General features: G+C 38.1%; 1 protein-coding gene across 11 annotated transcripts in view; it reads left to right on the forward strand.

Moving 5' to 3' along the window:
* Positions 1-27,860, forward strand: part of CACNB2 (calcium voltage-gated channel auxiliary subunit beta 2) — a 248,057-nt gene that overhangs the window by 143,998 nt on the left and 76,199 nt on the right. For 8 of the 11 annotated variants that reach the window (XM_039706174.1, XM_039706165.1, XM_039706071.1 and 5 more), the window contains one exon: positions 19,017-19,136. In XM_039706174.1, the coding sequence (XP_039562108.1) occupies positions 19,017-19,136 (120 nt within the window). Of the gene's footprint in view, positions 1-17,597; positions 18,183-18,391; positions 18,515-19,016; positions 19,137-27,860 lie in introns of those variants that run through there. The other 3 variants (XM_039706110.1, XM_039706121.1, XM_039706155.1) reach the window with 2 other exon arrangements.

Genomic DNA, 27,860 nt, shown 5'->3' on the forward strand with positions numbered 1-27,860 from the left:
AGGAATACGTGAATTTTTCTATTCCATATTCATCATTTATTCTACAGACCTTGACAGAAAAAAAAATTAGCATTTTTCAATGAGGAATTTCTATGAAGCTAGTGTAGTCATAAAAAAGTGTTAATGGTAGGAATAGTAATCTAGGCAGGGCAGTACAGAGTTAACAACAACCAACTTAGCTGGGCTCCCCTGATTTATGCAGCTTCATACTTAATTTTTGGATCTCTCTGCACACTGTGTGAGTGTGTCCAGGCTTTTGGAAATTATTTACAACTTCCTCCTTCTCATGCCACATATATTCATAGCTCTTATTTAATTAAATGTCAGGAGACCTATATAGCTAGAGATGTCCTCTGGGTAAAAGGTACTAATGGCATGTGGTTTAAGTAATCAACTTATAATGCTTGGGGTGGTGCCCTGCATGCAAAAGTTGAGATATTTAGAAAAAGGGGGCTTGAATGTCTTCAGTCAAGGAACTGGGACATGCATATGCTTTGCATGAATATGGTACAAAATAAATCCAGGTCTTGCAGGAACCCCAGTGTTCTGCCTCTAATAATAGCATTGCTTTAAAGTTTGTTTTCCACTTAAGTATTTGTGACATGCATTTTGATGTCTATGTTGTTTAGCCTGTGGATGGATGTGCGGTAGCAGAAGGGGTAGCAGAAGGGTTAGCAGAAGATGTTTTATGTGCAAAATGGAAATCGTGACTTCCCTGCAGCACATATGGAAAGCTAAAGTCAAGAAGGCATGTTGGTGCTGTCTGCCATCCTGCCGGCTCGCCTGGTGCAGCAGGCTGCCTGTTTTAGCCTCCCTATCCTGGGCAGCACAGTACTCTGCCATCAATGGTGTGTGAGTGGTGGCTGGCAGCCTGGGTAGCATGTTGCTCTCTTGACCTTTCAAAACTCTAGCAGTTACAACAGCTCAATTAAGCATTCCTAGCAGGCAGGCTGGATATAGTCCAGTGGCATTTTGATAAAAACCTTCCACGCAGGGAAATCAAGGACCTAAAATCCCATTTCAGAATATTTGATATGAATTTTCTTTGATAGTCTTTTTGGGGCACAAGTGCTTTTTTTTCTTTTTTTTTAATTCTTCTCTGTTTTCCTCTTCTTTTACAGTTGAGGCTGTCTGTTTGGGAATATGTTTTTGTTTTCCAATTGATGATTATAAGTAAGATGATTTGTCCTGTTGAACAAATTCAGTAGCAGCTGATCAAAGGAAATCTATAATTTCTTCTTATTTTACACTGGCTCTCAGGAAGGCTGTCACAGGGAAAAAAATTCATCTACCTCTTTATTGAAGTCATGGACATCTATTGTCATGAAGACATGTCTTCTCTAAATTATAAACAAGCTCCAGGAGCTGGAATGACTAAATGAAATGCTGTTTGTTTACTTACACTGCATGCTACTTTCCAGATAATTACTTCAGAGATGAATAAGAATTACAAAATCCAGCGGATAGGTAACACATCTTTAATAGGAATCATCAGTTCTTTTTTCAGCAGTCTTCTATGTACACAGAAGTGGTAATGATAGCCATGCTTTTTAATTTTTATTATTTTATCTATCCCTGACCAGATTAATGCCTGAGATTCTGCCAGGAAAAATTTTAGCAAAACTTGGGTGTTTTCATTGCTGTAACTACAGACCAATGGGAACCAGCCATTTTAAAAGGTTTTTTCCCCAAGAAATGAAAGATTAAAATCCCTGGGAAATTCTCTTGTGCACATTTCATTTTACATTGTCATTTACAGCACAGTGTGATTCTATACATTTTAATTTAGCAATGCGTAGGAATTTTTGGCATTTAAAATTCTAGAATTCCATATTATATTTTATGGTTTACAATAGAGTTTTAGAGTTCTGTTAGAGTTTACAAACCAGTCAAATGGAATTAATAAAAACTGGGGTTAATTTTTTAAAACTTTTTAAAGGCAGTTTCTGTGTTTTTTACAAATATCTATACAGATGTTCTTATTAAAAATAAATTCATTAAATGAAAGTAATTTTTATTGGTGTAAGAAAAGCAATTTTGTTTCTGAAATACAAAATGAGAGTGCTTCCTACTCAGCTGACTGCTTAAGTCTAAGGACAGGTAGATCATTACAAGAATCTTTAAGCAGAGGGAACAATAAAAGGCCAGGTTTTGGGAGCAAGGCTGATACATTAATATTACTAGTTGAGTATCATAAGAACATAATAGTATTTCAAAGCTATTCCTTTTAGTAACAATTAAGTATGAATTAAAATATATGTACATGTATTTTCATGAAGTATATTTGCCTGAAAGGAAATTGCAAACTTAGTTTTACCTCTTCACTGGAGATAATTGAAGTTTATTATATGTGTAGAAAGGGGCTTTACTGAAATTGACTTTGTGCATATCTTCATAGAATTGTTTCTATCTGCTTCTGGAGGCAGCTCAGTAGGCTAATTTTTGAGGCTAAATGTCAAACTTCATAGTTTATTATCCTAAGACATAAGTACTCTTAGAACTTCTTTACACTTTTATTTGGTGCAGGAGATTAAAAACGAAAACTCTTTGTAAAACTGCAAAATTTTAATCCATGGAGATTGTCAGACCTAAACTAGACAGGGTCATGAGCAATCTGCTGTGGCTTTGAATGTGCTGCTCTTGAGCAGGAGGTTGGACTAGATGTCCTTTCCTCCACATGTCCTCTTACCAGTCTACTTTTTTTCTTTGATTCCACTGAGAGAATGCAGACTATATAAAAATCATCAGGGCACAAAGGAGGAATCCCCAAGTTTTTACTTCATAAGTCAAAACGCACTCTTAGAAAATTTCATCTTGTCCAGCAGTTGCCCAGCAACTGATTTAGTTCCTGTTAGTGAAGGATGCCCAGCATCATTCTGAAATTTTAGGCCTTTAATCTTTAATTCACTGTGATTGTTTTGCCATGTCTTCATCTGGGGATAGTAATATGGGGATAGTATCTATAAAGTGAGATATGAAAGAGGCATTAGATTGTTGCTTGAATATAGTCAATTTATCATATATGTCATATTATGGTTTACCTCATATATTTAAGAAAGTTGTGTTGTTTCCCTTAATTCCTTCTAACATTCCTTCACACAATAATTCATATAGTGTGCTGTAATTCTGTTATTCATTATGGACATCCTGGCAAGAAAAGGGGTGGCCTTCAGACATGCTTAAGTGAAATCATCAGGTTTCCTGTACAAGACCTTAGTACCATATGTGAAATTTTGATTTTGCTGATGGACATTTCACTTGAACTTGACATTGGGAAAATGCTTTTTTCTTTTAAATAACCACCACATACACTTATTTCCTGATAAATTAAGCTGCTTTGCCTTCTAGGAGGTTTCCTTTACATGCGTGAATGTTATCCCCCTCCTCTCCTGCCAGGAACATAGATTTGTAAGGAAAAATTAATAATTCAGTTCAGTCATGTCTTTTTAGTACAAAATAATGTTCTCATCACTTTGGATCCAGAGGTTCAGTGGAATTTGCAGGTAAGAACATCTGGAAAATGGTCTGGATGGGACTGTCCTGGTGTGCTGAGGGAGAAAACATAATTCAGCTGATACCATTTCCTGGAGCTGTTTTTGCCTTTGCCGGGACTAAAATTTGAGCTATTCCTGTAATCAAATGCCTCCCAGTAAAATGCATACATTTAAAAAAAATCCAAACACTGCAAATTTTGCTGTTTTGTTTAGGGTTATTTTAAATAAACCTGGACATCTGTGTCTGTAAGTGTGGTGGGAGAGATTAATCCTGCCAGTTACACAACATGTTTTGTGGATCAGCTTGACTTGTAACAATTGAAAGTGTTGTCCTTGCACTTCTCTGCTAGATTTTATGATGTGAATACAATGCTATTCAATTTAAATAAGGTCTGGTTTAGCATAATCAAGACAGGAAGCAAGAAGGAACTGCTAGGGATATCATAGGCTATGATGATTTTGAAAATTAAGAGGAATAAAAATAATGACACCTTTTGAAATCATGAAAAGACCCAGGTTTGCAGACAACTGACAAAACATGAGAGGTCATAAAAGAGTACACTTGTGTTACTGTGCCAGCTTCAGCAACAAGCATTTCCTTTTCTTCTGCATGATGAAGGAAACAATAAACCATGATTCTTTTTTTAAGCATTGTAAAGTTAAAAACTTTGAACAGGAAGGGAGATGCTGACTGTGTGAATTATTGCTGATCATAAATGGAATAACTCTTACAGAAGGAATCATGGAAGGAGAGCAGTGCAAATCAAGAATGACATTCTGGTTTATGTAAATAAAATTTTTCAATATTTTGTAAGAAGTGTTTCTGACTATTTGAAATCAGTTAAGAATAAATATAAAATTTAAAAAAGAATAAATAAGATACCAAATCGTTTTTTTTTTCTCCAAAATTGAGTTTAGCTGGCATAAATGTGAGAGCCAGGAGGATTTCTTAAAGTCTTGAATTTAGTGGTGACTTCTGACTTTTACCTGACCAGAGAATCTAGCTAGCTGTGTCTGGAGAATGTTTGAAGGGTTTTGAGTACAAATGTGGTGTAGCAGTGCATATACAGTCTACTGAATGGGCCATAGGTGTGACCTAGGAGAGGTGATGCATCTTGGGTTTTTTAGAATTTTTAAATTTTTGCCTGCCCATGCACACTTAGGGGACTGACTTCATGTAAATCAGGGTGAGCACAGAGAGCCTGCTGAATGCTTGTAAGCAGGAAAAGACCAGTTGTAGAATTCACTTTCTACCTGTGTGCTTCAATTCAGAAGCCTGGAACTGCTGGGTATTTATTGCCTGGCTTTAATGGAAAGCTTCATAGAGTACAGAAGTGATTAAATGTTGTAAAAATGTGTATTGTTAAAAATAAACAAAAGGAAGACAGTAGCTTACAAACTATCCTTTTCATGCCAGGCATATAAGCCCAAATAATATTGAGGTTTGTTTTTGGTTTTGGTTTTTTTTTTTTTTATACAGTATTTAATATCCTAGAAAAGATACCTGTCTACTTTTGTGTTCTCTGCTGCTAAACTGGAGAGTGGCAAGAACTAGCAAAAGTTCAGAAAATGCTCATTGGCCTGCCATCCATCTCTTACATGCTTGAAATACACTCTCATATTTCTCTCATATTTCTCTCATATAACCCTGATATTTCTCCTCTTGAGGCTTTGTCCTTCTTTGTTGTTTTGTCATGGTGCTCATCCCCTGGATAATCTGAATGATGCCCATCATCCGCCTCCCTACATTTGGCTGCTCCTCGTTCACTCTATCTTTAGGACTCTCATCCAAATAAGAGTTGCCTTCCTGATTAGCACAGCAGAGCAGCAATCTCAGAGCCACCTTTGTCATGTTCCTGGCGCTCAGTGGGAAGCCAGCAGTGACAGCAGCAGAGGTACAGCTGATATGCTTGGGTGGTAATTCCTGAAGTAGAAACTGATCCCCTTGTAGATTAGAAGAAATAGAACTTTTGACTGATCGTAACCATATGAGTTTAAGGAGAAAATTAATTTAATTTCCAAACAATGGATCAGAGAGGAAAAAAGCAGGCTCTAGCCAGTGCAGTTCCTGAAGAAAACAAATTGTTGGGGATGACATAGGGTTGTTTGTATTTCTTTGATGAAAGTTAGCATAACATACTTAGAGACCTTAAGACTTGCAGAACTGGAGTTTCTGTTCTTGTGTCTTTCATCACTGCAGTTGCTGAAGACTCATTTGTAACCAAAAACTTGCAAGGAGAAAAAAAACTTGTAAGAAAAACTTGTAAATCTCTTTATCTGAGGATTTTAAAAAGTTGATTGATCCTGGTAGCATATTAGTAATGTCGCTTTACAACATAGTGAGATACTGCTTGTCTTACAATTTTTGAACAAGTTGACTGTTGCACAGCAAATCTAAAAAATGAAGGTTTGCCAAAGGTGTATGTTGTATCTTTTTGAGAATAATTCTATTGTATTACTTGTTGCAGATTCTTTTGAAATCCCAAACTCATGATTACTTTATGAAAAGTAGTACAGGCACTCTATCCAGAGAGATGATCACAGCATTCATTAGAACATAGCTGCTTGACTGTGACTGGTTTTGGTGCCCCAACAGAAAGATGTGGATAAATCAGAGAGGATGATTCAGTGGAGGCCTGCCAGGATGGTTACAGATGGATCACTTGACTTGCAGATACAGCCTGAGGGAATGGGGCTGGAGTCCAGATCCCTCAGCATCCACAAGGAGGTTATCAACAGCAAGGAGCTAGGCTCCTCAGAGATGTGTGTGGCAGGGCAATCAAGTATGTATTTTCTGCCAGTATTCAGTATTGCAACAATAGATGAAAGAACAACCAGTGGTATATCCTCTAGAAGAGGAAATGGCTCTGTGAGGGATATGATGTAATGTGCTCTCCTGACCCAGGCAAAGTCTGTTCTGAAGCAGAACGAATGTTCCTATGTTTCTCCTATGTCTGCAAAACAGAAAATGGTTTTTGGTCTTGGTCTTCTAGGTTGCAATAATTTAGAAACCTGAGTTCAGTTGTTGTCCTGGAAAATATCTGTTGTATTTTTCCAACCTGTGAATGTCCCCGAACACAAAAAATACTCCAGCACTGAATTATGAAAGTTCACCACACCATTTGCTTTTATGATTTCCTTGAATTTTTCTTTTGCAATTAATTTATATTTTATTTCCTTTCAGGTTAGCATCTAATCTGATCAGGTTAGCACCATCTTCATCAGCATGCATATTTCTGTTTCCATGTTGTCTAAAACAAACCCTGCCCTTTTAACCCTCCCATCTTCATTTAAGCAATCTTAGTTTTAGTGTTAGCATAAATCCATAGTACAAGATCTGTTTTGTCTATGAGAAAATACATTTAGGTTTATTCAATATTGTATATTTTACACTATCAGATGGTTTCCTAGAACCTTTTACTATTTTTTATTGTAAACAAGTATTGTATATACTCTCCACATTCTTGCATTGTCATGCAGATGAAAAACACAGACAATAACATGCAGAGCCTTCAGTCTTATTTCTTAGTAAAGAGATGGGGATAGTGCTCTAGAAATGATCAGACTCAGAATCACGAACTGTCTCACTCTCCTTTTAAAGGACAGTTGGTGGAGCTGTGCAAGCAGTGACAGCCGTGTAGATTGGGATGGGAGAATCAGGCATGTATTGCTTCCTTTAGCTTAATACCCTCATCCACTCTGTGAGGATGCACTAAGTCAGGTGGCTTGCAGAGACAAATCTAAATGAGCCAATGGATGTGAACAGTTGGCATCATGCAATCTATACATTAACTAATGTATTTTTGGTTTAGAAAAAAAATTATGAAAATATATGCTGGAGAAAGGGAATTTTTCAAGATTATTTTGATAGGTGATAGACAAGAGGTACGAAAGGCCTTTCCAGAGATATTTTCATTCATTCAAAGTATTGAAGACTGTTTATTCTTGAAATCAGATGAGAGTAATTATAATGTATAAATAGTGAAAAATGAGCCTCATCCTCTTTGTAAAATCCCAAGCAGTTTGCTTTGTTTTATGCTAGACCTGGTGGATAGGTAATGGGTATAAAGAAACAGTCCTGGTATTTTTGAAGGAGTCTATAGGGATGAAGACCAAAGCAAAGGACTAACACCTGAAACCACAAGGACTCATGTGGTTTTGACACTCTTAGAAACTGGGCTTAGATTCAGCCCATTGGTGAGGATGTATTTTTTGTCACGTTTATATCCTGAAATAAATGATGCTAGGCAATACAAAACTGCTTACTTTGTGTTTCTGGCAGTATCAATGAGAGGAAGGCTACAGATGCTTAAAGGGTCATTGTGTCTGCAAGAGATACCTGGGCTGACTCACAAATTAACTTCTGTTTTAAGGGCTTGAGGTTTCAGTGAGCCTGGGTGAGGGAAATTTAATTAATTGCTTAGTCTTCATGTGCACAGTTTAACAGAGGTCTTGGTAAGAAAACCTTTCCTAATCTAAGCAGTGAGCAAATGGCAGCATTCTATGTCATGACAGTCATCCAAGGTGGTTAACGAGAGACCATGACTCGGAAATCAAAATTTCAGTAGCAGATGATCTGGAAAATAAACTTATCAGTAGACTGATAACTAGTAACTAGTGTATGACAGCAGTTTCTTTAGTGTGTATGTGTCAGACTAACTCATTAAGAGATGGCAAAAAATATAGTTATTTAAACAGACAAAAACTGTATTTATGGTACAAAAAGAAAGGGTAGCAAGCAAAAATATGTATAAAAGCCGCTGTTATCTTTGAAAGATGACAAAGTTTGCGTGCTGGAACTTGAAGTTGTCATTAGTTGAGAGCCCCTAGGTAAGGATTAAGGGACAAACAAATAAAGAAGATATCATCATGAGAGTCTTCTATAGGGCACTCAGCTAGGATGATTAAACTGATTAATTATTCTTTAAGGAATTAAGGGATAATTCTAAATTGTCCATCCTTGTCCTTATGGAGGACTTCAACTTGCCAAGTGTCAACTGGGATCACTACAAAGCTAGCAAAAACAGGTCCAGACGATTCCTAAAACATCTGGATGATAACTTCATGGTACAGGTACTAAGGGAGCTGGCTGGGAAAGATGCCCTCCTTGATTTGATGCTTGCTAATGAGAGGATCTCATGAAGTGGTAGTTGATGACATTTTTGGTGACAGAGACGATGAAGCAGTTGAGTTTAAAATCTCTGCTGACAGGTGGAAAACTGCCAGCAAAGCTTCAACCCTAGATATGCTAGATATGAGAGGACCAGACTTCAGGCTGCTCAGGGAACTGGTGAATAAGGCTCCCTGGGAAATTACTGCTGAGGATGTTGGGGTCGATCAGTACTCTTTTAGAACCACCTCTTAATGGCACAGGAGTGGGCAATTTCAAAATGTAAGGGGTCCAGCAGGCAAGGCAGATGGCTGGCTTGGCTGAGTAGGATCTTCTGGAGCTAAAGCAAAAAAAGCCAGTGGAAGAAAGGTTGGGTGACATGGGATGACTGCAGAGATGGTGCTCACAACTAGAAGCTCAGTTAGAGTTGAAGCTACTCACTACTGTGGGGGACAATAAAACGTATTTCTAAAGAGGTAATCCAGTAATAACTTTGACCCGTTACTTGATGAGTGTGGTCACCTCACAAACAGGGACATAGGAAAAGCAGAGTTGTTTAATGCTTTCTTTGCTTCAACATTGATGATGGGCTTTGGGGGTCCCAGGGCCCTGAGCATGGATGTACGATGGCTGTGAGAATGATAAACTCCCAGTCATATCCAAATTTGTGCAAGATTTGTGCCAGTCAGTCTGTGGGGCTTGATGAGATTCATCCAAGAGTCCTCAAAGAGCTGGAAAGACCTCTCTCTGTGATTTTTGAACAGTCTTAGTGATCTGGAGAGGTCTCAGTTGACTGGAAGCTGTTTTCAAGAAGGGCAAGAGGAGTGACCCTGAAAATTACAGGCCTGTCAGTCTCACTTCAGTGACTGGTAAAATTATGCTGAATATTGTTCTGGGAGTTACTGAAAATCACCTAAAAGACCATGCATTGTTGGTCACAGCCAGACCACTTCTTGAAGGGAAGGTCCTGCTTGACAGACTTATTTTCCTTTTATGACAATATAATCCACCCAGTTGATCAAGGGGAGCTAAGTTGATGGAATATTTTGGATTTCAGTAAAGCTTTCAATGCTGATTCTCACAATGTCCTTCTGCACAAGATGTCCAGCTCACAGCTGGATAAACACATCATGTGATGGGTGAGCAGCTGGCTCACAGGTCAGGCACAAAGGGTTACAGAGAATGGAGTGACATCAGATTATGGATCTGATGGGATTCTGGAATCTAGTGGGATTCTGCGGTTTTACAGGGCTCCATCTTAGAACCAGTTGTCTTCAACATCTTCATAAATCACTTGGACATGGGACATACTGATATACTGAAAAAGTTTGTTGATGACACTAAATTGGGATGAGCTGTTGGCTCCCTTGAAGGCAGAGCTATCAGAGGGCTGGGCAATCACCAGACATTGAAGCCCAACAAGGGAAAGTGCTGGATTCTGCACCTGGGATGGGGCAACCCTGGATGTACAGACAGACTGGGGAATGAGAGGCTGGAGAGCCAGCCCTGTGGAAGGGGACCTGGGGGTCCTGGTCAATGACAAGTTGAACATGAGCCAGCAGTGCCCCGGCAGCCAGGAGGGCCAACCCTGTCCTGGGGGACATCAGGCACAGCATGGCCAGCAGGGCAAGGGAGGGGATTGTCCTGCTCTGCTCTCACTAGGGCAGCCTCACCTCGAGTGCTGGGGACAGCTCTGGGTGCCACAATATAAAAAAGACATTAAACTGTTAGAGTGCCCAAAGGAGGGCAACAAAGATGGTGAAGAGTCTGGAGGGGAGCTGTATGAGGAGCAGCTGAAGTCACTTGGTTTGTTGAGCTGGGAGGACATTGAGGGGGAGACTTCATTGCAATTACAATTACAATTTCCTTGTGAGAGGAAGCAGAAGGGAAGACACTGATCTTTTCTCTGTCTTGCCCAGTGACAGGACCCAAGGAAAAAACCTAAAGCTGAGTCAGGGGAAATTCAGGCTGCATATCAGGAAAAGCTTCTTCCCCCAGAGGGTGGCTGGGCACTGGAACAGCTCCCCAGGGAAGTGGTCACAGCACAGAGCCTGACAGAGTTCAAGAAGAGTTTAGAAAATAGTCACAAACAAAGGGTGTGATACATGGGGATGGTCCCTTGCAGTACCAGGAGTTGGACTTGATCCTTGTGCATCACTTTCAACCCAGGATGTTTTATGATTCTGTGAAATAGTAAAATACATAAGAGTTCATTACATATGCTTACCATCACTGCTTTTAGTAAGGTAAAAAATGAATAAGAAAGCAAGCTCCCAAACCTTCAGTTTTTTATCTGGAGTAGATTAAAAGTGTTAGATTTGAAAACCAGGTAGGGTCTGTATGTATGGAGATCAAAAATAAAATTCAAGGAAAATAGTCTTTTTTTCCTTCAGAATTCTCCACTGGTAACAGAATTTCATGTTGAATTTTCAAGGAAGCTATTTTTAAGTATGCAGAAAATCTTAATGACTTGAACCAAAATCCCAGATAAAAATATACTGACGATCTGGAACACAGAATCTAAATTGGCACTTTTTACTGAGCTGAGACAAATTGGGATGATGGTTGCCATGCTTTCCTGCAAATTCTTTCCTTTTCTAGCTTTCTGTTTTTTTGTTGACATCCCAGATGTGTTTTCCATTTTCCTCTTTTTTACTGTCCACTTTTAATTTCATGATGGACCCAATCTTTGTCTTTCTGTCTGTACTCTTATATCAACTACTTATATCAACTACTTATATCAACTACATAGCATTTTATATTCTAAATTCTTTTTTTTTTCTGAGTTGTCCTTCTGCAATTTAAAATACTTTCTTCATGATATTTTCTTCTTATTAATAAATACAGTCAAAAGTTATATTTCCATTTTCCTTAAAACCATTAATTTTTAAGCCCCTTCTGCCCTGGTAAACAGCTCCACAGGTCAGCTTGTTTTTACTAATAAGTCTGATTTACCTTCACCTATTGTCTTAAACATACAATCAAGTTACCAGTGTTTTCAAAAGTTACCAATCAATCTGTGTTAATATCTATGTGTGTACTTACAGTCTGAGACAAAAGAGAGATGATTTAGGTTCATGCTGCTTGCAATTATTTCCTTGATGTATTTTCCTTCCTTTGACACCTGTCTCCAAGTCATTCCACTGGCAACATCTTAGTTCTGTCACCGCTCTGACTTTCCTCTATAGCTCAAAATCATTAATAGTTTAGTGCCATTCTCTAGAGCAAATCAATTCTCTCAAAATGTTGAATTCCATTTATTTTCCTTTAATTTGGGGGATGTTTTTGTTTCATTTTCTAAAGTTCTCAATGATGTAATTATATTATTGATAAAGCTTTTTTTAAAATTAATTTGGAGACCGCCTTCTATTTCTGTCCTTGCCTTCTTCCTCAAAATCCCTTTCTCCTTTTTCATAAATGTGAGAATCTCTCTGACAGAATACACAGAGCTACCAGATTATCCTCCTTCAGAGGCTTTCACAGAACTAATCTCTGCCATAATACATATATGAAACTTAAAGAACAACGCACTGCAGTTATGCAAGGGATGAGTCATAATGCTGATATTGAGTATTTAAAAATGCTTTATTTTCTATTCCATTGTTACCTTGATCCCTTTGTTACTCCTTTGGGTTTTTTTTCTGCTCATATTCTCTCAGCCTTTAGATTGCAAGCTCATTTAGGCAGTGTTCATCATTCACTTTGTGACTGTGCAATGCCAAGCACAATATGGTCTCAATGAGTCTTATATGTTAGATGTTGTTTGGAAAACAGGTAAATTAACACACCAGAGCATCCCAAAGATTTGGGAAAAGTTTAGCTCTGACTATGAGGGTTCTATTTGTTTGATAACTAGTCTGATCTCTGCAGCTGCCTTTTTGCATATTTTTGAAGATTTTCTGAGGAATCTCCATGAAAAGACCATCATTCCTCTCATAATACCTACCCATTCTACTTTTTCATAGTGAAACAACTTAGAAGCAAACATTTAGGCCAATATCATGAAATGTGAGTACAAATGTGTGTGGGGTTATTTTGGTTTAGTTGTTTTGATTTTTCCTGATAAAGTACTTGGTACAGCTGTTTACGTGGTTCCTGAATGCCAAAATCTCCTCTTCTGCAAATCTAAGAGCTGTTTTAAAAAACTCTGCTTTCAGGCAGGTGTTGATTGGATTAGTGCCTTGTAAACATGTTAATGGGTAGCTGGATGCTGCCATCAAGCTTGCCAAAGTCATGTTAAGGGTAAAGAAAAGACTGATTTCCTATATAATCTCCCTTTTAATCATACTACCACCCTAAAGCTCCCAGCTGTTCTGAAATTTCAGTCCTGTGATTTGAACATTTCCCCTGGCTGTAGATGCCACAGCAATGCCACATAAGCTCTAGAGAACAACAAAAACATTGTAATCAACATTTGGTTTGGTTTTTACATGCAAACATTGAGTATTTCAATGCCTATGGTAGGAGCTGGCAGCACTCCTTGGATAGTAATTGTCTATTTACATGTAAATTTTGTGGCACTGCATTGCAGGGTGCATGCCAAGAACCAGGGAGGACATCAGGACTAGACTTTGCCAGGGTGTGAGGCATCCATGACCCTTATTAAAGAAATTAACTATTCCTGTTTGATAGTGCTTTAAAGAAAACATGGACTCTCATTTTTCCTTTGCTAAAAGGTATTTCTACAGTTTGTCATACACTTCAAATATACTGCAAAAATTAATTTAATTAAATTTGGGCTTTCTATAAACTCTACACTCAAGTAATTAACATCCCTATAGTATTATATAGCATTCTCAGAGCAGCCTTTTGTGTTTTCTTCAACATAAATAAATGACATTGTTTAGACATCTGGAGAAAACTTCATAGATAAGAAATTTTGATGTTCACCACCTGTGGTCCCTCTGCCAAACTGAGGTCCCCTCTACTCATGGTGCCTTTGTGGGAGAGCTTCTGGCTTCTGACTCTATGTTTTTCAGGTTGATCATTTTAGTGAAATAGAAATTTTAGAAGTTCATTAGGGTGAAACAACAATCTGTATTCCCTGGCATATTATGATGTGCCAATGTCAGCAGATTCACTTCATACTAAACTTTGACATTTCACATTTTGCCTTTGTTCTGAATCAACTTTAAATATTTTAAGATAAATTAACATTTTATGGAAATAACGCTTTTTTTTTACTTTAGTTCATAATAAACAAGCAGGAGTTGCACATCACAAGGACGTAATACACTCAATATCTAAAATCATGTCCTAGTGGGACGTGTGATGTCGTTCTTACTGCTGCCACAGGATAAGAATATAAGCAGTTAACATTATGTCTTTATAAATTCTGAATACTGAAGTGATTTGTTCCTCTTACTGGCACAGTGAGGCCTGAGCTTTCCATATTCAAAGTATAAATCAAATGAAGATATAAAGTAATTTCTGCTTTTGGATTTAAAAGTCTCATTAGCATCAAGTGAATGAAAAGATGAAAAATATATCTTAGAGAAGACCCCACTGCTATAAATTAAAGGGTTTGTATATGTGTGCAGTCACATATATTTCCTTATTCCTAGTAAAATCTCAATGCATGTTTGCTTACTGCTTCCTGCCTTCATTTAATAAATAATAATGTGAAAAGTCTTGAAGGAACTTGGTTGATCTTCCTAAGAAGATAATTACTTCTGAATTTTCAGTAATCTGGAAAATGATCTGCTCTAATGATATGTAATTCTTAACTGGATTACCCTGTGGAAGTTAGTCATGGTACTCAGATTGTTTTTATTCTTTAAATGCAAAACACTACATAAAGGCCACAATTGAATTGGTGAGAGCAGTGATGGCTGTATTAACCCAGTGAGAATTTCTCAGTCAAAATCTGTACTTAAGCTCTAGCTGTGCTGATGAAAGTTAAGCAAGGATACAGAAAACTAACAAGGAAAATAAAAGATCTAGAGGCACTACCAAATTTACCTAAATAGTTTCTACCTCCAAGTAAACAGTTAATATTATTTAATAAATAATATTAAAAGCCCCTTTTACTTGAGGGACCCGGTCTCCTAAAGATGACACACTTCTGCAATACTAAAAACATCAGACATTTATGGTCTTGTAGAAAAGGAACTCAAATATGATCACATATGACCACTAGCAGTGTGAAAAGTATGAATTTGCACTATAAGAATTGCTCATAGAAGCTACTCTAATAAGTGGTAAGATAATTGGGAAGTATTTTTCAAGCATGTTATTAAAACAGAAATTTATTTGTCAAACAAACTGGGACTGTAAATCTGCAAAGTAAGGAATAAAATAAAAAGAAGAATAAATAGATGGAGTAATTATTAACATGAATTATCTCACTTTTATTAGACAGTTTCCCATGAAAGATGAGGAATTGGGGGCTGCAGTATCATATATTACATACAGATACTACTGCAGCTCTTCCATATGGCAAAGGAAGGAGATGGAGACATGAAGAATTTCACAAAGACTGAATTTCAGAAGCTCTTGGGAAAAGATTTTTACTGTACTCCAGAGTAACCAAAAAAAACCTTCGGCATCATTTCCTCCTTCCCAGGGAGGAAATGTAGTTTCCTTGGTTGTCATGAATGGAAGGTGCACATCCACTTGTCATGATTTTTTCTTGACTAGTCAAGGTGTTTCTATTATAGTTTCATCATAGTTTTAATTTTTTTTTTCATTTTAATGCAACTGAATGCATTCTTAGCTCATATAAAAATATTCAGAAATTTACACAATTAATTAAATGTAATTGTATGCTCTTCCTTTTCCTCTGTTATCTGGCTGTGAGTTTTTTCCATATTCAGAAAGCAGAAAAGCTTCCAGCTTTCCCTTTGTGCAGAAAATTTACATGACCATGTCTGTACCATGGGGAAAATAAATGTAATGCTGCGGTTGATTCATGCAATTTGTCAATATAATTAAAATAGATGGGATCACTCTGATTTTTTGGATGTGTGTTGGGACTGTGGCCAACACAAGACATGACAAGCACAGTAAATGATCTCTGTGGTCGGGAAGATGAAATTCAAATTTTAGCAATTCTAGCCTGACCCAAAAGGCATTTTGGCCCTTTGGGGAGATATGAATTATGTTACTGTGCTTCATGATTTTTTTTTAAGGGTGAGGACTGGTTAGGTAGCATCCCTTGTGCACAGCAGAATGAGGGACAGTAAAAGTGATGCTGTGCTTCTTGGTCAGTGTCAAATATTGTGTGCTCACCATAGAAGTGCTGTAGGAAGCAAACACCCACACTGTCCTTTGATTCCTGCCAGGCTTAATGGCTGCTTTGTTTGTTTGCCTCTTACTTACAGGTGGTGCTGCTTCAGGGCTGGTTTATGGCTCCATTCCTCATGGCAGCAGAGTGGCACCAAGGAGCTGCAGGGCTGGTGGGGAAGGGTTTACGTGTGCCCTTTCCAAGGAGGATTGAGTGTCCAGGGATCACAGAGTGTCCTGGGGGCTGGGACTCTGGGGGAGCTCATCACAGTCCCACCTTTCATTAGTGCTGTGATAGCATCAGTGGTTTTGTCCAGAGGACAATGGTGTGTCAATTATAACGGGATTTAAACTCTGCACTAAAATTCTGTCTGCTTGTTGGTGATCATCTTTTCCCACTATTTCCTTTGGCAGCTGTGTCAGAAGTTGTTGCAAAGAGGAATTTTAAAGAACAGCAAAATTTGACAGGCTTTGGGGAGGTTACAGGGCCTCTGTATATTTTCTTAACAGACAAGATATTTTAAAAAATGCAGACTTTGAGTGTGTTTTATTTTGATTTCCACTCCTATTTCTCTAGCTCAGGAGACATTTTAGTTTTGAACAATCACCATAACTTAGCAGATGTATCTGAACTCCTAAAAAGCAAAATATTCCTTAGAGAATAATTTTCTTTATGCTGGTTCAAAGACAGCTTATTAAATTCTATAACTATTATGGGCTTCAGGAAAGAAAAAAGTAAAACATTTGTAAAGTTAAAAACTAGCTTTATTTAGAACTGTAAGTTTAATGACAACTGTTGTTTGCTCTAATAATGGTGAAATGTAGGCTGCTGCATCACTTGTGATGGGCAATTTCATTGTTACAGCTGTAACTATTACGGGCTTCAGGAAAGAAAAAAGTAAAACATTTGTAAAGTTAAAAACTAGCTTTATTTAGAACTGTGAGTTTAGTGACAACTGTTGTTTGCTCTAATAATGGTGAAATGTAGGCTGCTGCATCACCAATTGTGATGGGCAATTTCATTGTTACACAGACACAAATCATGGCAGGATTCGATCATTCCTGGGATATGCTGACATACTGCTGCATGTGCATCGCCACTGTTCTCAGCTGTAGTCTTTATTTGCTGTTTTTCTTGTAAATCTGAATTTATATCAAAGGTGGTCACTACAGTCAGATTCTTTTCACCTAGATTGTTGCATGTCTGACAATAAATTGTAAACACTCCAGAAAAACCTGCCTTAGCGTGTCACTCCCATGTCAGTTTCTTACAGGGTAGAGGATGATTCTGAAAAGCAGAACAGTGAAATTTAAGGTTTTGTTTGGCTTTTGTCATATGAGGATCTAATATTTATATGTTACATGGTATATTGTGGTTATTCTTTGCTCCTTTCCTCTGCTAATGTCAGAAAAAATACAGGCAGTAAGCAGGGGGTTAAATTCCCACTCAACAGGCGTATTTTTGGTTTCTGTAAGGGAAATGTGAGTGGAGCTCAGTGCTTTGCAGCGGAGGGCAGCACTCCGTGGCAGAAGCAAGCATCCAAGGGAAACGTGGCTGGCAGCAGACATCCATGACGGGAATGAAACACTGTACCAGCTCTTCCAGTTTCACAGGGACCTCGCGTTTTCCAGCTGTTTACCCTTGAGATGTAAAATGGCAATTTGGCATAGGCTAACAGCCCGGTGTGATGTGAGCATCTGCGTAAAAGGCTGCACATATGGAGCATGCCCAGTGGTATGAACAGCCTGTTACCCCACCCCCAGCCAATCTAGGAAGAGATGAAATGAACTTTGCACTTGCAAATGTCACTGAATACATTTTGCACAGGATTTTAAAAGGTTCTTTTACAAGCACTATTTTTAACAGCCAAATCCGCCCCCCAAAACAGAAAGGAAAGAGCCCTAGGTATTTTTCTGTGATTGATCTCAGTTTATGATCAGCTGAAGCATCTCTCACAATATTTCCGAAGCTGGTTTTATTTCATGTTTTTATCATTGAAGTTGAGATTTTTGGAGGTGGTGTGGATTTTCGGGAGTTTTTTTGAAATTTTTTTTTTTTTCCATTTTTTCCTACTGGCATGAGAAAATTTGAGAATTTAATTCCAGTAGAATACTTGGAAACAGTGAGGCTGGAAGCTTGAAAGGCAGAGGGAAGAGAAGGAAGGCTCTCACGGCAGAGCATGGATAGGAAAGGAGCTGTGATTCTGCAGTGCTCAGTGTGCACATGTTTTATGAGATCAGTGCCGGGCGCTGCAGCTGCGGACAGTAACTGAGCTGTCTGGCTAATGAAGGCCACCTGGATCAGGCTTCTGAAAAGAGCCAAAGGAGGACGTCTGAAGAATTCTGATATCTGTGTAAGCCCTGCATTTTCCTTATCACCTTATATTGTATATATTGCAAGTAGGGAGAGGAAAAAGGTGGTGAGGAGAGGACAGTTGTTTTCATTCTGATTGAATTACCAGAACTCTATTTTGTATGCAGGGAGATGCAGAGGGAAAGCAGAGCTGTCATTATTTATAGAGCTGTTCTGGCATTGTGGCTGCTTCCATTGTGGTGATACAGGGACATGTGTTGAGTCCAGACGGATTTTATTAGTTGGAAGTTGATTTGTGGTCATTTGCATGTCTTGCTGAGGGGCAGAGATGGATATGAGCCATTTGCTGTTCTGATGGGGAAAGTGTGTCAGGTAAAGACACTGCCCTAAAATAAAAATGCATAGCAGAGATTCAATCTCTTAGCAGTGATATTGTGTAATGGTAATTATTGATACTAAATTTGTATTTTGATTATAGAAAGTCTGTTTGCTTGCTATTTCTGTCACTGTTTAGAGTTCTAATTTTTATGGAGCCATCCTTGAAGCTGCTGTGTGTCCTTCAGCCCTGCACTGCACCAGTGCTGTAAGTCTCCAGAGAAACTGGCTCTGCTTGCTGAAAAGCACACAAATAAGAGCGCAGAGATAGGGCAGGAACTAAAGCACTGGAGAAGACACCTGCACTTTTTGAAAGTTTCCAGAAGAAAATGTTTATGTAGATAGAATTTCTTGTAAGTGAATTTCCCTTTTGGTCAGTAAGTCTCTGTTCAGTGATACAGAAGTAAGAGAAAAGGCAAGGTGTATAAGCACTTCTACTTTTTTTTTTTTGTTTAATATCAAAGGAACTTGTGACATTATTTTTCCTTTTGTTTTGCAGGGTTCGGCGGACTCCTACACCAGCCGTCCATCTGATTCAGATGTATCTCTGGAAGAAGATAGGGAAGCAGTGCGGAGAGAGGCAGAGCGACAGGCCCAGGCACAGCTGGAAAAAGCAAAGGTAAGGTATTGTTTCATGTTACAAACTCATAAAATGCTTGGCTTTAAAGCAGGGGTTGAAACTAGATGATTTTTAAGATCCATTCTAACTCAAACCATTCTATGATTCTTTGTCATGTCATCCATTAGTGATAAACTGTTTTTAATGTATTAATATATAGATTGGAGCTCTTTTAAACCTTCCAGACAGCAGTTGAAAATATATGTTCCATGAAAAATCACTTAGAATCAGTTTTCTGTAACAGGCACTTGATTAACTTATGTATTTCAGAACATTCTTATTTAAATGTGTGCATTTCTTCTTTTATTAAATACAAACATTTGTTGCCGTGTACAGGGTCATTGCTATGAATTCTTACTGAAGATGTTTCTGAAAGTTTGCTCATGGATTGCCAGGGCACTTAATGCTTTTACAGTGTTAAAAATCAGCCCTCAGTTGAACATCCTGTTCATCTCCCTTGAATGAAGAATCAGTCCCTAAAAATCGTATGTAAATAAGGAGAACCTGTTACAAGTGTGTTTTTTTCCTAAAGGCTTCACTGGCTTTCTTTACAGTTTGTGTGTTAAGTGACCCCATGAGTCATTTGCTGTAGGTCTTCTTCAGATTTCTGTTCTCTCCATACTCCTGGCAGATAGTGACAGTTTAGTAAGAAAAACCACTAAATGAGCTTTAGGTTTTTGCTGTGTGTTTATATATTTTCCATGAGATGTATTTAGGACTGTGAAGGTTTTAGCAGTGAAACTGGTGGGCTTGTTTCTCTTTCATCTGTGCTACATCTTTAAATAATACTTCATCTGTAAAAATTGTGCTCAGTTTATTTATTATCATTAATTTATCACTTCATTCAAATTTTTCTTTTTTTGTTATGTTAGCTGCAAGATTTAAATGTATTAACTGTTTTCCAAAATCTGATTTTTGTTCTAATATATTTAAATACACCATTGAGATCCCCCCTTAGATCTACCTACCGGATTTACATTTTTCTCTCACTTTCTCCGAGTCCCCTCCTCCATTTTGCCTAGTTTTTTAAATTCTTTATCTCCTTTCCATCTCCTATTCCATTTAATTCTCCACTGCCAGCTTCACCTCTGCCTGTTTATGCCACCTGTTTTACAAGGGCTCTTCAGAAATCTGTGAGTCCAGATCACTTTGCTCTGTAGCTGATCGTGTGGTGAGGACCAGCTCTGTAAATAATACAGTACTATAAAGCACAAGCAGACATCTTCATCAGGCCAGAAAGCCTGAATAGGGAAGCCAAAAATGCTTTTTGAAAATATAATTGTTAACTGATATTTAATAAGAGCTCCTACAGCAGCTTTTTAATGAGCTGCTGGAATGTGCCAAGTGTAGGAGATGCTGAACATCTCTTTGAAGTTGCATCTTGCTGTTCTGGGATCAGTGTAGCAGAAACTCAACAGAAGCAGCTCACTTCTTCCCTTCAGCCTTGTATATCAGAGATTGCTGATTGTAGTCAGGAGTTTCAATTTTATCAGGGGTGGATTTTGCTATTTTGAGGGTTTTTTTGCTCCTGGGAAAGATTATAAGGGCTGCCCTGAAATTCAGGTGAAGTTTTAAATTTTATCAGTAAATGCACAATCTTGAAAAGAAGAGTTGAAGTTATAGTATCTTGCAGATTAATCAGGGTAGCAGTGCAGTGCTTACTGCTGAACTGATGCATCCCTTAGCAATGAGTAAATCTATGCGAGTGTTGCTATGGGAATTTGGCTTACTGATGCTGGCTTGAATACATGGACAGCCCTTATGTAATATTCATGACCTCTAGCACAGCTGCCATTGTAGTTTGTAGAGAATCTGCTAGCAGACCTTGACTTCTAAAAGCTGTATTTCTATACATAAAACCAATGTTCCCACTCCAGCTGGCATGATATATAGTCTCTAGGTCTGACACCGTCTGAAACTGTAAGACAACTTGTGAACAGTGAAAGTAGTAAAGGCACTGCCAAAACCAACCTGTTGTAACAATGGTTATTCCAGTCATAGAAAACACAAAATTAGTTATTTGAATACTTTTTCCTTTAAAACAGATTAAGGCTGGAATTAGATAAACATTCTTGTTTCTCTAGTCAAATATTAAAAGGCATTCCAGGATGTAATGTATTGCAATAATTTTATGTAGAGGCTGTAACAGTGTAATATTTAGCCTAGTATAATATTTAAATTAATATTATTAAACAAAATATTATGCAAAATTTGTGCTTTTGTTTGAAATAAGTGGTAAAAAATGTGTTTAAATTAAGCCTAACTCGGTAGATGTAAAATATGACAGGGTGTGGTTTTTTGCCTTTATTGATGGTTCAGTCCTTCACCTCCCTGAATCACAGTAAAATTAATGAAGCAGTAGCTGCTGGTGGTGCCTCCTGGCTGCTGTCAGCCCCAGATGTGTTTGACACTGGCTGCAGGTTTGCTGCCTGCTCCCCACGGCTGCCTTGCCTGTGTCCTGACTGACTTCCAGGCAGAGGCAAGTGACAAAGCTGCTTTAACTTTTGCCTTTTTTCATTGTGAGAGGAAGTGTTGATCCTAAATAAAATCATTACAAATGTATTTGTCACAGGAATTAGAAGACGGTGACACACATGAATAATGCAGTGGTGGAGGAAAGATGATAGTGAATTAAGGGTAGATAAAAAACTATTGAACCATGTCACGCAGTTAATGAAAAGAGTTAAATGACATCCATTTTCCTTTATTGCAGCTAGGGAAAACACCTTAAACAGAAGATAAAATACAGTGATAGAGCAGACAATACCAAATTGTTAGGACAATTTTAAGATTTTTAAATTTGTATTTTTATAGCATCTAAGTGCTTGTGTGACATGAAGCCTGAATGTGTCTTTTATACCTATCCAAACAGGGAAAATAAAAGCAAAAAAGCTCATAAGGAAATGCACATTCTGGCTACCTTTATTTATATATTTATTTATTTAATACAAGCATTGCTTCTGTGGAAAATGGTTAAGCATATTTTGCTGACTCACTTTGGCATGTGACTTACTGTAAGGAAGGTGGGGCCATGGGCGCGTGTTCGGAGTCATCCAGGGACAGAAAATTAAGAGGAAGCTGATGAGGCTACCTGCAGGCCAGCATCTACTCCTGAAGCAAACAGATCTGAAATGAAGCTGTTAAGCTCAAAGCTTGAGATGCAATGATCTTGATTAGAATTGCTTAGCAATAAAACTGCAAAAAGGCTGGGAATTTTTTGTGTTATTGTTTTTGGTTTTGTTTGGTTGGTTTGATACAGGGGAAATAAAAACTGAAGGAAGGCATTGAGAATTTCCTCAGTGCTCTCCTCACAGACCATAACATATGCTAAATCTAGGATAAAGAGAGAGGACCTGTGTTGTGTCCAGGTAGGGTATGCTAATAGCATCCAAATCTAAGTCCATTGGTATTTTGCTGAGTTTCCTATTTTCACAAAACCATGAATCTTCAGCATTGACAAGCCAAAAAAATAATGACATTAATTGTGTTTGGCACTAATAATTTAAAAACCATCATTTCTACAGTCTAAAAGCTTTTTAGTTGTTGAAGGATGATGATTCAAAATAAAAAAAAATTACTGTCAAAATGAGACCATGGCATATGAGAAGTCCGTGGTTGTGTTAATAATAAGAAATCTTAATTCCCCTCAACCCTGCTTTGTTTGCACTCCACCCAATGCTCCACTGCTAGCATCCTTTTAGGAGTTTGTAAAAATTTGAAATATATATGCTTCTAGTTTTAAATGTTGTTAAAATATTTCTTAAGATGGTGAACCACTGAAATTTTGGTACTAGATGTCCCTTTTCTGGGTCTGAGGCAATGATATAAGCTGTCACATTTTTCTTTTTTTGATGTGTGCTGTAGTAGTGATGATGGCTTGTGACTGTGAGTAATAATGCAATGTCTTAAATGTAATGCAGTGCCTCCATGCATGGTTTGGGGACCACAGCTTTGAAATGTGTAGCAGGCTGGGATAATGCCTACATAGCTCTGTGAGGCTGAGGGCATGAAAAAGATTGTCAGATGTAATTATCCAGTGCAGTGTGCCAAGACTAGTTATTTGAGTATTTATTCACTCTCAGACAGGTTTCACAGCCTCAGAATGACCCCATGCTGCTAGCGGGCAGCTGCAAAGCTAGTTGAGGTATGTCTGCTGAAGCTGCAGTAGCATTTTTGACAGGCCAGAAGTGCCCATCTCCTTGATGTGCATCCTTATGTTATGTCAGCTTGTTCCCTCATGGACAGTCTTTCTATTTTCTCTCAACTGCCAGAATGTCATGGTGCTGAGCAGCACACAAAGCTATAGCAACACAGGATAGTACTGTTAGCTGTTGTGTGTGGTAATGTTTTTTTCACTGATTTCTTCTCATTTGCCCTTATGTTTTATAATATTTTTATTGCATGTTACCATTTAGATCACTAATATTGTGTCATAGTTGCTGGGATCACATGAGAGCTGGCACAGAGGTCTAGCTGGAAAAAGAATGAGTTGTTGATCCCAAAGTACAGTTGCAAATCTGGTTGTTGCTTAGCTGCAGGTGAGTTCTGCATTACTGGACCTGCTCAAATCAGGTTACAGATATTCTTTTTCTTCATTCACTGCTGCTGTTTTTTCTTGGGTGTGTAGCACTGGGATGTAAAGCAGCTTCCTTTATACTCTTTGTGACCTGTAGTTTTTTTCTGGTGTTTATTCATGATGATTTTGTCTTCAATTGAAGTGTATGTACTAGTGCCTGCTGTTATATTGGTTATTTCCCTGAACAGATTATCCCTTTTACTGTTGGGCTAAATTGTTGGGGGCTGGAATTCTTTCTTCCAGTGGGGTCTCACATAACCTGGAATCAAAGGTCCCAGAGACAATACCATTTCTAATTAGAAGGCATCGATTATCTCCCATTCATACCATGATTGGAGTGATTAAATATGTTTACTAAGTAGCATTTCTCCTTTTGCTTATTGGGTTTGAGTAGAAAAAAAAGAGTGCAGGGATATTAGCACAGCCTACATTTATAGACCCAGCTGTAAATACTTTAGTATCCTGGCTTTCTTCACATAATAAGGAAAAGAGATAAATTGTCTCCAAGGAATGGATGCAATACTGAGACAGCATTTTGAGGTTCTGAAGGACAACCACAGCTCTTCTGCCTGCTCTTTCACCTGCTGCTTTCACATGAGCCTGCTCCCTTGGTGAGATGTTTTTGTAGTGTTTTTTTCTGTATGGTTAAATTACCACGTAAAGAGCAGCAGTGCCAGTGGAACTTTGTGTAAAACTAACTAACTTCTTTATTAAGAGTAGTGTGAAAGAAGTATTTTAACTGAAGTAGGTGTCGTAAGCCAGGTGCAAACATCCTCCCTGGATGTTTTTCTGCTCCTTGTCCCACAGGTCCCTGGCACACCCAGCCAGTGGACTGTAAGCTTCTGCTGTAGGCTGGTACTGCACAGGTCACAGCAGAGATTCCTGAACCCTCATGTGCCTGCTTCTCACCTGCGGCTGCTGAACCAAGCTACAGATAAAGTGTGCTCAGGCCAGCCCTCCCTGGGGCTCAGGGGTGGTGACTGATGGCTCTGGGTGTTGAGCCAGATGTGCACGTGGGGGTCAGCAGGAGCTGCTGAGTGTCACAGGAGCCATACAAGAGGATGAGAAGTGGCCTTGGGGATGTTCTCGGTGACTGGTGGGGAGTGTGGCAGGAGAAAGGAGGAATTAAGGTGTGTCTGCAGGCTGCTCAGGCTGTTACAATGGTGAGCAGTTTCACTGATATCAGATTGAGGCAGATGCCCCTGGTTGCTCTAAGCAGAGAGATTTCCACTTAAGATACATATTACCTGGTTCATTGACTTTCTTAAGGTTTATAGGGTCTGATTTACTTTCCAGCATCCAAGACAGTAATGTAATCCAAGACACTGTAATCCGAACTTCATTTTTATCAGCAGCTGCTCCACCTACCATGTTTTTTTTGTTGTTTTTTTTTTTTTTTTTAATGGTTAACATACACATTTTCTACTTTAAAGGAAATAATGATTCAAATGCGGAGAGGAAGGTAGGGTTTCAGGGCACAAAACATTGTTCAAGGTAGCTACAATGTGTGTGATGTTGGAATATAAAAGTCTGTGGCTCTGGACCTCTGACACTGAGATCAGTTCAGGTGGCCAGAGCATAGTGCTAATAATGGGCTATTTACTTAAGATCCTTGTGGGTCCCTTCCAGCTCCAAATATCCTGTGAATCTGTAAACAGGAGCATAAAGGAATTGTTTAAGGAAGACATGCACATGTAACAATATCTGTATGGGCTTATACATGTATATATGTGCATTTTATGTATCCATATACACATGTATTAGATAACTATCACTGGTGACTTCAACTGGCCATTTATATTCTACAGCTGTACAGCCTCCTGTTGTAAAATGGTTGGTTTGTATGAAGGGAGAGCTGTGGTACCAAAGTATTAACTTGTGCAAAAATGCAAAGGTTTTGTAAGAGAATAGTTATCCTGGGATTAGAGCTGGAAGTGGACTGTCAAGGGGTTTTTGGAAACAGGAATGAGTTGGAGTAAGGACTTCAGTGCAGGCAATGTGTGTCTCACCTTGCACAGGTGCCCCAGCTCACAGTGACATACATGAGGTGGCACAGTGCATTGGAGAATAACTTGTTTGGACAACAAAGCCCTGTGCTTTCTGCTTCCTGTGCTGAGGGGACTATTTTCCAACCAGTCGAGGAGCTAATCTGATTTCTGTTGGAGCAGACACCTGGCTGATGTGTATTATTATGCAGGGAAGTACTTGTCATCTGCAGTGAAAACAAACCTCCAGACAGTTCTTGAGTCCTTGGCAAAGATTTTAATCCCTTTCTTTCTCCACAAACCAAGCTCCCAAAAATTGGGAAGAAAGAAGAAAAAACCCACAAGTATCTATAGTTTTGCTATATATATAATCAGAAAAAAATGGAAGGAAGCTTCAAAAATAATCTCTCTTTTTCATCATAATTGCGACTTGTTTTATAAAATTACATGCAAGATGCCAAGGAGTTCTAACTATAGGTAGCATTAGAGTGCTTTGATACAAAATTAGACTGACATTAGATGCCAATTCTAAAGTGTTTCCTTTGGAAAATTTAATATTAGTTACATAAACTAGTCACTGGTTGTATAAAACTTTAAAAAAGTAAGTAGGAACTCAAAATAAACCTGTAATACCTGGGAGAAGGATACTCTGTGTTCCCAGATTAGGAATATTTTAAGTGCAAAACTCAGCTTGAACTGTGAAGAGCGTCTAGATTCTGCATAATTCAAAGTATTATAGGGATTACTTTAAAATGAAGGTTCAGAGAGGTCCCACTGATGCTTTTCTGCTTATGTCCTGGATATGTTCTGGATATTTTCTGGATGTGTTCCTGCCATCTTTTTGTCTACATTCTGTGTAAAGTCCGTGCATATCCTAGAGCAAAAAACTTCCCCTAACATTCATCTGTGGACGCTGCAGAAAGCTCTGAATACTTCCTCTCTATATTGACCTCCAATCCTGCTTTGAAGTTTTCCTCCAGGGTTTCATAACCACCTGGGTTGTGTTCCCACATTAAATATGATAAACACTCTATTTTGTACTCCTAAAATGATCATTCCTGAGGTTAAATGTATATACTGAGATGCATTTTAGGCTGCCACAAAACATCAAAGATTAAACAGACATTTATTCTTTGTGAAAGTATAGATAACCATTTACCCTTCTTGTTTCATTTTGGTCATGGAAATGTCGCCAGTGGGCTTTAGTCCTGTAACTTTCACATCTAGTTTTATTTTTACTTACTTGATTGAAATAATTCAACTCTATTAACTAAGCAAGCAAGCAAATACTTTTATTGAATCTGATACGAAATCTTAACATATAAGTTTCAAATGGTATTCTCTAACTTAAGATATTTATCACTGAAATATTACTTCTTGGAGTTATTTTTTTAAATGCCTTCTTCTCCTTGCTAAATAGCTAGAGGGTGATATTTAAATCTGATTTTATTGTTAGCACGACCTGCAAACATTAACTGTTTTAAAAAATGGTTCAGTGTCAAGCAGTACAATGGTGCAGAAAATTCAGATTAATATTGTTGCAGAGAATTCAAGAGTGTCTCCCATTTTATTTCTTTTTACTATCTCCAGCTTTACTTTTCTTAATACTCTCTCTGGCCAGATTTGGGTGATTTTAGCATACTGTAATTGTTATATTAATTTTTAGTTTATTCGAGTGGTTGCCTGTCATAACTGACATTAAAATAAGAACTTCTAATTCAATTATTCTTAAAAGTGAGGCTTCCTCTTGCTTGTTGGTGTGTAAATATGTGAGTTAGATACATATTAGCCAGATTGCTCTTTAATCTCATTTTGGAAATTTTATCAGATAAGATACATATTTTCAAGGTGATTTGTTGTTTACATCTAAAATACAGAATCTAGTTTGAACACTGATGATTTATTTTCAGTGTTTTGAACAAATCTGCATTTGACAGGTATGGAAAGCAGGGATGCACCCCATGGTTTGAGTTTTGTTGTGCAAATATGCTTGTGTTATTGAACTGCAAGTCATCCCTTTTCAGTGAGTGAAGGAAAAACCAAAGGAAAAAAACAACTTGAAAGGGAAGATGAAGGATCAAACTGCAGCTGCTTTGATTATTTTGACTGGAGATGTCAGATTGTTGAAGTGAGAGAAGAGATGCGCCTGCTGCTTTTTGGCTC

The sequence above is a fragment of the Passer montanus genome, unplaced genomic scaffold (genome assembly GCF_014805655.1).
Source record: "Passer montanus isolate IOZ18808 unplaced genomic scaffold, ASM1480565v1 scaffold10, whole genome shotgun sequence".
Classification (NCBI taxonomy): Eukaryota; Metazoa; Chordata; class Aves; order Passeriformes; family Passeridae; genus Passer; species Passer montanus.